The 13,621-nt window shown below is 35.5% G+C and overlaps 1 protein-coding gene across 1 annotated transcript in view; it reads left to right on the forward strand.

Annotated features, from left to right (window-relative positions):
* The window catches only part of LOC121443414 (teneurin-1), a 348,703-nt gene that overhangs the window by 92,351 nt on the left and 242,731 nt on the right, over positions 1-13,621 (forward strand). Inside the window, exons 4-7 of the mRNA XM_041645172.1 lie at positions 2,125-2,324; positions 3,522-3,732; positions 7,817-7,918; positions 9,410-9,604. Of these exons, the coding sequence (XP_041501106.1) occupies positions 2,125-2,324; positions 3,522-3,732; positions 7,817-7,918; positions 9,410-9,604 (708 nt within the window). The remainder of the gene's footprint in view (positions 1-2,124; positions 2,325-3,521; positions 3,733-7,816; positions 7,919-9,409; positions 9,605-13,621) is intronic.

Genomic DNA, 13,621 nt, shown 5'->3' on the forward strand with positions numbered 1-13,621 from the left:
AGATTGTGCATTATGAGAAATTACTATACCCCTGAGCTGAACCCTAGGCCTTTCCTCTATTAAAAAATTTTAATGATACCTGTGGAAGACTTCAGTTGGCATTAAATAAATTGGTCTTTAAATTAATAACCTACACAATAAGGATCCTTTCAAGAGTCAAATGTTACCAAATAAAAATCTCAGTGCAAGGTATGGGATATCCCTCTTCCAGTTCTTGGTCAGAGGTAACCTGGAGACCCACAAAGTAATTCAGGATACTGACCTTACTAAAAGACACAGTCTCACAGCAAACTCCCGGATTCTGTTGCTTTTTGACTCATTCTACACCCTCTTTTGCAGTGTTTCCTGAGTCTTAGACGTGTGTGTGTGTGTGTGTGTGTGTGTGTGTGTGTGTGTGTTTTGTAGATATATCTGTTAGGACAACCACGCATTTTTGAATGGTTATTTGCTATAATAGCCTCTGTTTGTTGCAAAGAGAAGTTGCCACAATGTGAAGTAAGGACTACACTTTGGTATTTATAATGTAGTTAGAGATTATGCTGGTTTAGTAAAACAGTGGTGTTGGGATCTCCTCAAAGATCCATGGCATGACTGGACTTGGGCATTTAGCCATATTTTCAGTACCAGATATGATATTCCTCTTGTTGAATAGTCTTAAAGCCTGTTGGTTATTGCCAAGATGTGTATGCCACTACTGCACTTGGCATTTTTGTTTCATGCAGGATACTGTTGTGGTTGATAGGTGTCATAGCTGCATAGGACTGCTGGTTGCCACCCTCCTTTGGAAGCTTGGATGGCACCTTATAGTTCTATGGAAGTTAGTCCTCAGGGAAGAGGCATTCAGTTCATTTCCAATCTTTGAGCCCTGTGTCCAAAATGCATGGTGTCTTTGGAATAGGGATTTATGTTTCACCTCTTGGGGACAAGCAAGAGCAGTAGCAACAAGCTGTATGTTTTGGAAATCTCTTTACAACCCAAACCAACAACTCAAAGGAGGCCTTCTCATGCCTGGTATTGGGGTTTTTGTTAAATCATCTCTCTTACTTGTGGGGAATGTTGTTAACTCAGATGAGAAACGTGATTTAAACTGTATATGCATATTAATACAGAGAATTACATGTATGGTACGTATTCATTAGATAAATAGTTAATAATAGGATTCCTTATGACTTTTTCAGATATTCTTACTATTCTTTATTAGCTTTACTAATCAAATCCTTCTGAATGGTTCCCAAGACAATATAGACAATATGTCATTATTTCTATCCAACTCTATTCAGAATTCTTCTTATATATGCATATTCCACAACTGTAAGATCACCACATTACAGCACTCTGCTTTAGTGCAAGCTTCCCTTTACATGTTCTAACATCTTTTCCATAGCTATGTTGAAGACTTCTGCTCCTCCTAAAACTCATATTCAATGTCATTTCCCCTAATTACCTTTTTATGACTCATCAATCCATTCATTAAATAATTATATACTGATCATTAATATATATGTAATCTTTTCATACATTCACATATATTGTCTATATACTGAGAATAAAGCAATGAACAATGTAGCCACAGCCCTTGTTCTTAAAATACTTACCTTATATGCTGGGAAAATAGGTAATATGTAATGTATAAATAAAATATGCAGTGTGTTGGAATGTAAATTACTATGAGAAAATAAAAGACAAAAAGAGCATGAAAAGGGGGATAAAAATATCCCTTAAAAAATAATTTTCCTTCCTTTGAATACTGATAGCAGTTAATTTCCTTTACCATGTAGTTGCTTTTATACTTGTCCCATTTCCTCCATGATTTTCAAAACTCAGTGAGAGGAAGAACTGCATCTTACTTATCTTTGCAACTCCTGCAGTTATCAAGATAATAATAAGTAAATGCTTAAATGTAATTGTGTTTAACAAAATCAGTGGAACAAGAGTTCAACGGAGAAACTGGCATAATAGTTGGCCAGAAAAGATCCCTTAGAATATATTTAATTTGAGCAAGAGCTTGAAAGATAGGAGGAAGAAAAGTGAGTTGTTTTGACACATCTGTTCTTGAAAAACTAAAAAGCATTGCTTTATAAATTAAGATGAATAATATGTATAATTCTCTCTTTTTAAAACCAGTGTTTCAGAAGGGACGAGCAATTGATACTGGAGAAGTTGACATTGGAGCACAGGTCATGCAGACCATTCCACCGGGCTTATTCTGGCGTTTCCAGATTACTATCCACCATCCTATATATCTGAAATTCAATATTTCTTTAGCCAAGGACTCTCTACTGGGAATTTATGGCAGAAGAAACATTCCACCTACACACACTCAGGTATTTGATATAATAGGTATTTTCTTAAATCTTTTTAGAGGGTACTATATCAAGCAGTTCAAATGTTGTGATTTGTGAATACTGTAGGAGTCAAAGATGAAGGCAAAAAAAATCTTTTTAACAAATAAATATTCAGATTCATCATACTGTAATGAAAACACAGTATGTAGAAATAAAAAAATGGCATTTAGCAGAACATATTCCGGAAAGATGGTTGAAGAAAACATTCTTTAAACTTGATCTCCCGATTCCAAAGGAAAGGTCGTTGTGACCGTCTCTAGTCCTCTCATCTTACTCAGCTCCAAAGGTGGTACCATCAATCGTTTTGCTGTTATACCAGTCACAGAATGCACATCAACTAGAAGGTAGTGACAGATATTTTCTTAAGTAGATGGTATCTTACATACAGAATTCTTTCAACAAGCAATTCCTGTAAACGTTACAAGAATTCAGATATGTAAAACCTCTGCAGTTTCTATGGCCCATTCATAAGCCTTGGATATCATATTTCTCATGTGTTTGTTAAGCTTATTTATTTTCTGCTTTAATTTACCAGGAATGCTGCTCTATATAAGTAGTTTAAAAGAACTAAATGCTCACTCCATATATCCACCAAAAGTGATGACTAGCATCAAAACTTTTAATTTTTGGCCAAGTCAAAGATAGTGAAATGCCATTCAAAAATGAACCACAAAACATAGGAAAGTGTAAAACAATGTGTTCACCAAATGATTAGGGAGAATGACTGGACTTTGAATATTTAAATACATACCCACAAAGGGAGTAAATTGTGATAAATATTGTCATTTATAATTTATTTGTGTTTCTAAAACCGTAAAAAAACCTTTTAAATTTGCTGACAAGGTCACATTTCTGAGCAGAATAAATTATCAAATATCTACTCTTAGATAGATACTTTGCTAAAATGTCAAGATCTCATACATAAGACTCAAAATTGTGTCTATTTCTTAGAGGTTTGCTTTTATTCACTTTTTACTTTGAACATTCCCAAGCTGAGAAGTTCACAAAATTTGTACGTGTAGTAAAACAATTTTCAAACCTAACAAATGTCTTTGGCATCAAATATACTTAAGAATTGTTAACTCTCAAAGCACGGAATATGTGAGAGTTAAGCATGGTTATATGCCCAGAAGTAAAAAAATAGTTCAAGCTCACAGTTGTGTTTGTTTGTTCCAGTTTGATTTTGTGAAGTTAATGGATGGCAAACAACTGGTAAAACAAGACTCCAAGAGCTCTGACGACATCCAGCACTCCCCGAGGAATCTGATCTTAACATCCCTTCAGGAGACAGGTTTCATAGAGTATATGGACCAAGGACCTTGGTATCTGGCATTTTACAATGATGGAAAAAAGATGGAACAAGTATTTGTGCTAACTACAGCAATTGGTAAGCTGCCTTGGCTGTTATTTTAATTCACAGCATATCTCTTGAACACACTGGTGGAAAAAGTATTTCATTACTCATACAAACTGTTCCATCTACCTTAAAGTCACTAGTCACTAAATGTCACCATGAGTAACATTTTATTTTTGTTCTCGTTCTCATTAAAATATTGGGTAAGATTTTTTAAAGCTCTCCGGAACTTGCCGATATTTTTGGACATTTGTCATGCAGCCCTTTATATCTTTTTTATTAAGAAAGAAAACAATTTTATTCATTATACATACCAGTCCAAGTTCCCAGTTTCTCCCCTCCTCCCATTCCTTTCACATACCCTCCCACCCCACCCCACTCCAATCCACTCCCCAGAGAGGGTAAGGCATATTGCTTCCTAAGGTCCAAGGCCCTCCCTACTATATCTAGGCTGAGCAAGGTATCCATTCAATAGGTTCCTAAAAAGCCAGTTCAAGCAGTAGGGATAAATCCTGGTGCCACTGTCAGTGTTCCCCAGTCCGTCACAGCCATGCAACTGTCAACCACATTCAGAGGGACTATAGGTTCTTAACGAAAATATTATCTGGATAATATTGTTTTAGAAAACTATATAAATGTACAACTTCATAGGAAAGCTTAAAAGCAAAAGTATCCCTGTTGAACTGAACCATATAGCTTTCTTCTATACTGCCAGTGACATAGCATGTAGGTTTGTGAGTTAAGGGTCAGCATGAGCTAAAAAAGTAAATTCAAAGTCAGTATTGGCAAACCAGAGAGTATTTACCTTAATATAGAAAACAGTCTAGGGATGTAGTTTGGTAACAGATTCCCAAAGTTCTATCCCCAGTGAGAGAAAAGAAGATAGGAACTAAAGACTCTGTTAAATGGTTTGATTATAAAATGACAGTAAATAAATCCTTCTTAAAATAGAAAGACTGGAATTGATATATTTATTTAAAACAATTGATTCTAGAACCACTAAGACTTTAAAATACAAACTAAGAATCCTTAGAGAAGAAGAATACTAAGAACAATAACTTGAGTCATTACCGTTCTTCAGATTTCTTTGGGTCTGATAATCAAATGGTTATTTCAGTGTGCCCATAGCTTTTTAAAGTATGGTCTTTCTAAATGCAATGCCTATAACACTCTTCTTCACCATCACCCTCCTTAGTCTGAAGCATCTCTGTCTTTTGACATGCTTTCTCAGTAAACTCACTCCCCTGATTCTTTGTGTGAAGAAAGCGTAGCTCTTTAGCAATTTGGGAGTCCTCAGGGTAAACAACTTGTAGATGGAGCATCAGATCGTTTGAATTTTCATAAAACACATGCCTTTTAAAAGAAGAGAAAATCTTTTACAGCTGTCAGTTTCCTACACAACTCTCTACCACTTTATCCTTTAGCTAACCTGTTCAGCCATATGTTTAGGAAGATGTGTTGACTGTTAATAGATAGACCATCTGCTCCTGATAACAATTAGATTCTATTTTTACTTGATGCCGAAGACCTTGAGAGAGTAGAAAACAGTATTCTAGCCATAAGACCGTTAAAGTTTTTCCTCTAAAATAATGAGAAAAGCAATAAAAATCATACTAAGATAAATTCCATTGATCTTACATCTTCAAAATACATATTTTTGTTAACTTAGGAAAATGATACATTTTTAGTAACATCACTATTTTGTCACTAAGAGTATGTCCTTAAAATTCATGGCAATGAAAAAATCGGAACGCAATTTTGATGATTGCCATTAAATTGTGACAGGATAACTTAAAGAAATTAGAAGATATAAAATATTTGTGAATATTTTCTCTATTCCTTTTAATTTAATCCCTCATCTCAAATTATAAATATTAATCAAGTTATTAACCTGTCAAAAGTGAGTAGATCCTAAACATGCTTGGGACTGTTTACCTTCACTTTATTTCATGCCCAAAGGAATTTCACCATTCAGAGATAGTCTTATCATCCAGATATCAAACTATCAGTTTCATATGAAACAGTGTATTTTCCTTTTGCACGTGCAAGTCAGTACCTTTACTTTTCTACTTGTTTAATATTAGAAGGAACAGATATATTTCCCTCCTTGCTCCATTAAAAAAAGTTCAAGGGAGCTGGAGATATGACTTAGCAGTTAGAAGCACTTGTTGCTCTTGCAGAGGAATCGGGTTAAATTCCCAGCACCCACATGGTGGTTCAACCAACCATAACTCCAGTTGTAGGATATGTAGTTGTTTGACCTCCAAAGACACTAGGTACACACATGATACACATCCATATATGTAGTAGGTAAAACACTCATACCTAAAATAAAATAGACAAAACAACAAAAATTAAGTACAAATAAATTTCCTGCAAATAATGAAAAGCATATAAATCATTTACCCTAAAGAATAAACATTTATTTAGGTTTTTATACCTTATCTTAATAACAGTAAAGGGGACTTATATACTTCATAGTCAAACTAATGATTGTGTTGTTTATAATCCATGCAGCCTCTAAATCCATTCCAAACTCTTTAAAGATTGTCTAAAATGCGTCCATCCCATTTTCATTTTCTTGTCTTTATTCTGCCAAGGGAAAAACTCCAACACATCAGCCATAAGTTCTCTAAATATGTAGTAAACGAATTAAAGTACATTGATCTCAATGCTTTAATGTGGGAGTACCTACAGATTCACATAGGGTGCTTGGGAGATTGGAGATTGCTGGACAAGATCTCTTAGACCAGATTCAGGAGATTCAGAACTAAAGTCCAGGAATCCATCTTATAGGTGTCACACAATGATTCTACTTATTCAAGGGATTCATAGGCCACAGTTACACAAATATCATTTCTTAACCTTCACTGCAATTACAGACTCTCGTCATCCAAGCAAAGATACCAGGACCACCTCCTAGAATTTCTCTTTTTTTTTTTTTATTAGAAATGTTTTTCCTGGTGAAGGAGGGTTTTTTAAATTAAAAATGGAAAAGTCAGTGAAATGGTTTTAATAGGTAAGAATTTAAAAGAGAGAAAGAAGGAAGGAAAGAGATAAAGAGAAGATAGGAAGACTCTGAGGTAAAGATTGTTAATTATGGAATTTTTGTATTTTTACTATTTAAAGTAAGTTTTAGCTTTAAATATATCTTGATTATATTCTTCCCTTCTCCTAAGTTCTTCCATATCTTTACCTCGTCCATTCCTATACAATGTCAATTTATTTTTCAAATAGATAAAAACCAAATATAACAAGCACACATATATATACCACACCAACGGATGACACATTGAAAAACATGATCTTTTATAGGACTGCGAATTAATTATTGTTAGACTCAAATATAATTGCAAACTACAAAAATTAAAGTTATCTTCAAAGACTGACATTTGTAAAGCAGTATTTTTCAGAAAAGTTATATAAATTTATTTTCTGTACAACTTTATGGGTACCTTCTCAATTCCCCTGAAAACTGTTTTGTAAAAATGGAATGAAAAAATTAGTGGCAGGGAACTGATAAGCATTTACAGTCAAGAAGACATTTCTCAACAAAATACTCAGGTTCAAATGCTTTTAGTGGTGGTAAATTTAATATGAACACTTACTTTAAAAGCATGCCATTGTCACTTATTAATGAAAATGGACTACTGATTATCGTATTTAACCTGTCAAGATACTATATTAAATAGTCCACTTTGCTATAGAAGAAACCTTATTTGGTACAATATAAGTATAAAAAGTACAGTAGTCTTTGTCTTATAAGTTACATTTTTAAAGTATTTTTTGCTTTTGAGAAATGTTATAATTCTCATACCTTTTAAGCTTTATCATAAATGCTTCTTAAGAATACAATTTATGTAGACCTTTTATGCACTTTAGAGATGAGATAGCTTTCATTCTTCTCTTAAAAAGTCAGTTCACTAAATTGAGAACCATGTTTAATAATCTACTGCATATGACATCATGCAAAAGTCTTTATCCCTAATTTTGAGCAATAAGTTCATTTCAGACAGCAGAGGACAAGATTATTATAGACAAAGAATTCCTGAAACCCTTAAAACATCAGATCTCTAGCCTAAATATGGGTTTATTTCTCTCTTTTTTATATTAATAGAAATAATGGATGACTGTTCAACCAACTGCAATGGAAATGGAGAGTGTATCTCTGGACATTGTCATTGCTTCCCAGGATTTCTTGGACCTGACTGTGCTAGAGGTAATGTTGTGCTATGATTCTGATTGTTTTAGAGCAGGGGTTCTCAACCTCCCTGATGCTGCAACCCTTTGACACAGTACTTCATATTGTGTGCTACATTCTAACTGTAATTTTGCTACTGTTATGGATTGCAATTTAAATATTTGATATGTGACCCCCCCATGGGGTCATGCCCCACAGGTTAAAAAACACTGTTTTAGAGACCCATTATTGAAGAACTCATAGTTGTTGTAGTAATAATGGTCATAGCAACAAAAGCACTGGCAGTGCTCTCCAACAATTGTCACCAAAATCTGAGCACTTAGTATGCCAGCTGCATTCTAAACACTTCTCATCGCCTCTTTTAATTCCTCTTTCCTACAATAGTCCTATGAAGTAGGTCCGCTATTAGCCCTATTTGATGAGCAAAGAAAGAACCTCAGAAGGAATAGTTAAGGACATAGGTAAGATTAATTACCAGCTGAGATTTGAACCTAGATCATCTGAGCCAACTACAGTGTACTGCTTATATTTCTTTTATAAAGCAATTCATAACAGTCTGAGTATAAAAGGAAAAATTAGTATTTGATAATACCATCATAACTGAAGTAGTGATGAATCACTAAATGGATATGTAGTTTATAAAGAAAGAAATGAAAATTCAAAAGTTAAACTTAGCAATCTTTATTGTTTCATGTGTTTGCACATAGTTTAATTAACTCTTGAAAAGCCTTAGATAAATTGGACCATGGATTCCTCTAGAATTGCAGTTATCATTTTGCACACGCTTTCTTTTCATTTTCAGTGTAGTCTTAAGTTTCTGGTCTGCTTGGTTAATCTCGGGTTTCTTCGGAGGAAAAAAAATCCTCTGTTCATTTAGATTAAATTCCATTCAATAGAGAATTCTAAAGCAGTTGCTAGGTTCCCTGCACCATAACAGATCTTGTGAAATGGAGGAGAAGGGTTTTGTATTTTAAAAGACATATAAGAAAAACAGAAGATGTGGGCACTACCGTCAAAACCTCATGGATTTAAAGTGAACACACACAGGGACACAGCACAATAGGTGTTCTAGTAAAGTCTGTTGAAGATCTTCTCTACTTATCTGTTTGTACAGCCTTTATAAGACCTTTTCATGTGAATAGCACCCTATTTATTAGATTTTAATGCACACTTTGCTTTCCAAAAATAGTATACATGTATTTGAGGAAATAAAAATACATTTAAGAGAGAAAACCCTTAGTTTAAAATAGTAGCAGTGATAATAGTTTGAAGTTGTAATAAGATCAAAAACAAATATTTTTCCTCCACTTTGGAAATCTTCGTAATTTGTCTTTACCCCACTTCGATAGAAGGAAAATTCTGCTTGTAATCATTATCATAAGCCTATTTAATAAAGAATAAGACAAAAATATTACCTTTACCAGAAATAATATACTAGAGCCAGAATAGGATTATTCTTGTGAGATTTTTGAAGGGATTGTAACAACAAGTTTATTTGCCAACCTTTAGATTCGTGCCCAGTGCTGTGTGGAGGCAATGGGGAGTATGAGAAAGGCCACTGCGTCTGCAGGAATGGCTGGAAAGGACCTGAGTGTGATGTTCCAGAAGAACAATGCATTGACCCAACGTGCTTTGGCCACGGCACCTGCATCATGGGAGTCTGCATCTGTGTTCCCGGATACAAAGGAGAAATATGTGAAGAAGGTCAGAGCTCCATTTCAATATATTGCTTCAGGCTATTCTCTCGCTGGATTGTCCGCAGTGTCATGCTGTAATACTAGTAGAGAGACAAGCCCTCTTTTTTTTGCAAACAGTAGATGTTCGACATGCCCTTGGAACACACAGCAAAGGTTTGAGGTCAGGGAAGCTCAAGTCTTTTCTGGAAGCCTCACAGAATACATGCGACTGTTTCATTGACACCTGCAAAGTGGTAATGCAAAAGTGATATCTTTTCTCCTAATTTCTAATACTGTTTTCTAACGTGAGAAATTCCATATTGATCATGTTAGGTGCTAATTCATATATTTTCACTATTACAGAGTGCATTATACTGCATAATGAAGCATTGCATTTAAAGAATGACATAAAAATAATGATGTAAACACATTTGGAGCCATCTTGCAAATGTTTTCTTTGGATGTGATTTGTAATTATCACTATTTTTTATCTATTCTTACATGCCTCATGCTGAAACTTGACCTCAATGCCTAAACCATCAGGCTTACCACTAATGAGTTCAAAGAAGAGTCTTTGTATTAAATTCACCCCAAAGGAGTCTTTAGAAAACAATATTTTGAGATGGCTATAGTTTTATCACTTAAACAGACATATTGGAAAATAAGTTTACTAGTAATCAGACCATTTTCATGCCACATTCTTCAAATAAGACTGATTTCAGAAATAATATTAAACCATTACCATGGGAGATGATCTCATCACAACTGTTATTCAGGAAAGGGGCTGCTGAAAATGCACTGTAATTGCTTTTTAAAGATCGCTCATTATGAGTATTACACAGCATTCTAAAGGGTTTAATCTCCTTCTGCTCCATGAACAAGCAAGATTTTAGCTTTCCACCTCCCATCAGTGGCAGTAGTATTGGGGTGTAAAGACTTTGTTTGTTCCAGTGAATTCCTGTACAAGGCACTGGACTTCCTAAGACATCTTAAAATACATTTTTATGATAATCATGCTATCACTATATGTAAGTATAGAGTCGGATGCTGTATAGAATCAGACACGGTTAACAGTGAGTGATATCTAACACATCTATAATTTGACATGAAAATCATGTAACCCAATTCATTAGACCATCCTGATTTGAATTTCATACGCAGCTGAAAAGGAGTTTAGCTTAAATTAGCCTTTTACTTGGTCTCTACGAAAATATGTAAAACAGCCAAAATAATATGGAAGAATGCTTATCATATTTAATGGCATAAGCTTCACAAATACAGTAGAAAAATTTCAATTCTTAGATCACTTATGAAGAATGTATAAGCTGAATCAGGCTATGGATAGATTTTGTTTACAGACATAATGTGGTCATTGTTTCTATTGACTGATTTAGTTGCTAACTTTTCAAAATAGAGAAGGGTCACATTGAAGATCCCCATTTCTTGCTTCTCTTGAATACTAGAGGGTCTGGAGACTAAGCCCACAATATCTGGAGCTAAGTAGCAGCAGTTCCTTTTAAAGAGAACACATGGTTTCACAGTTTGCTCCCAATCAGCAACGTACTTACAAACACCTCATTTGCTCTACCCTTGCCATCTCTAGGCCTATGGTTTCATTCCTCTGATTTAAGTATGACTTTTATGATGTAAACATCTTTAGAACAAGAATTTCTAGTCATGAAGAAAGAAAGTGATAGCAATTAACCCAGAGAGTGAGCTTTGTTAGGAGAGAAATCCTCCCTGGAAACCATGTGGAGCTGTGACTGGGCATTTTGGTAGGAAAGAGCATCATGAGAACCTTGAGAGGGATAGCTTGACATGAAAGAATAAGAAACACAGCTGTTATGTACACCATTCTGTGTGGTGGGGACCTACAAACAAAGAGTGCCTTCAGAAATCCTCTGAAAAAAAAATCTGAATTATACAGCTTTCCAGAGTTTACAACACAAAATTTAGCTGAGCCTAGCCTGTGTGACAAGAAACATGGAGAAACTAGCTAGGTAGGACTATAAACTATTATTGCAATGACAAGGGGGAGGAGCTGGGTTTGTTTCTTCCCTTACCTTGGTCAAGGTCTGCAAGTTCTAACTTTCTGCTGCAAAGGATGTGGCCTGATTTCTGGACGAGGAAGGCACCTTAACAAACATGAATTGAATGTAGCAAATCTCTTTTAAAAGTCAGAATAAATTAATGGCATTTTTCTTATTATTTATTATTCTTGTATTTTGCCATAACTAATCTTCTAAAATAACCAAATAGTCCTTCTACAAATAGTCTATACCTTAGACTTTACCTCTTATGCCAAATCATGAAACAAATTAGATATACATTTAGATATTTTATTTGGTGATTATCTCAATTATCAGAAGATTGTTTTAATGACCTTCAGATTATGGGGGTAATTATGATAACAATAACAATTATAACAGTCCTAATGATAGAACTTTCGTGGTAACAATTTACAACCAAAGAGTAAGATTTGCAAATTAATGGAGGTTGTATCAATGTATCCCCACTGTTGTAAAAACATTTCAAAGCATAATTAACACTAGGACAAAGTATTATAGCATTATTTATATAGAAAGAGAAATAACATAGAATTCAACCTTCACATCCAACATAGAATAGTCAGGGGAAAGCACAAGACAACCTTCTACGTGGCAAACATTTCTAGACTCACCGAATCAAAGACAAATAGAATTACATTTTTCTAAGGTGATGTCACAGTGCCTGATAGAAGGGGGCAGAAAGAAGCAAATTTTTAAAATTCAATTAAAAATGCTGCATTTTTGGTTCCTCTGAAGAATCAATGTGAGGTCACAATAAGTTTATGTAAATTTTATTATTTCATATAACAGCAGTCACTTCATCAAATGGCTTGTCATCCAAATTAAAAACTATATAAATACTCCTAGACACATTAAGTACAACTTTGATTCTAATTTGAGACAGGATAAAGAATGGTTTATCAAAACACTCTCAGGCATTTTTTTTTCTTTTTTTTTTTTTTAATAATTTTTTTTTATTAAGAAAAGAAGAAAAAAAACATAAACAAAAAACAAGTTTCCACCTCCTCCCAGCCTCCCATTTCCCTCCCCCTCCTCCCACCCTTCTCCCCCTCCTCCCACCCTTCTACCCCTCCCCCCACTCCTCTCCCCCTCCCTCTCCAGTCCACAGAGCAGTCCAGGTTCCCTGCCCTGTGGTAAGTCCTAGGTCCTCCCCCCTCCGTCCATATCTAGGAAGGTGAACATCCAAACTGGCTAGGCTTCCACAAAGCCAGCACATTAAGTAGGATCAAAACCCCGTGCCATTGTCCTTGGCGTCTCATCAGCCCTCATTGTTCGCCATGTTCAGAGAGTCCGGTTTTATCCCATGCTTTTTCGGTCACAGTCCAGCTGGCCTTGGTGAGCTCCCAGTAGATCAGCTCCACTGTCTCAGTGGGTGGGTGCACGCCTCGTGGTCCCGACTTCTTTGCTCATGGTCTCCCTCCTTCTGCTCCTCATTGGGACCTTGGGAGCTCAGTCCAGTGCTCCAGTGTGGGTCTCTGTCTCTGTCTCCATCCATCACCAGATGTAGGTTCTATGATGATATGCAAGATATTCGTCAGTATTGCTCTAGGATAGGGTCATTTCAGGTTCCCAATCCTCAGCTACCCAAGGAACTAACTGGGAACCTCATGTTGGGCACTTGGGAGCCCCTCTAGGGTCAAATCTCTTGCTCACCCTAAAGTGGTTCCCTTAACTAAGAATTGTGGTTCCGTGCTCCCCTATCCACCTTTCCTTTATCCCAATTCTCCTGATTCCCCAAGTCCCCCCTCCTTCCCTTCTACCTTTTCTCTCCTACTGAGAGTCCATACAGGTCCACCCACTTATTAGTGTGGGGGTATCACATACTGTTCAGAATTGCATGAAGCATACGTGTGATTTTCTTCTTCCAAATTTAGGTTGCAACCTTTATCATACCCTACCATATTTTTAAGTGTTAATAATCTTCTGTTTTAAACACAATGTTTGCATGAGTCATGTTATTGCCTAATTAAAGCAAC

Source organism: Microtus oregoni, unplaced genomic scaffold (genome assembly GCF_018167655.1).
Source record: "Microtus oregoni isolate MIOR12 unplaced genomic scaffold, Mior012 000106F_ref0000393, whole genome shotgun sequence".
NCBI classification, from domain to species: domain Eukaryota; kingdom Metazoa; phylum Chordata; class Mammalia; order Rodentia; family Cricetidae; genus Microtus; species Microtus oregoni.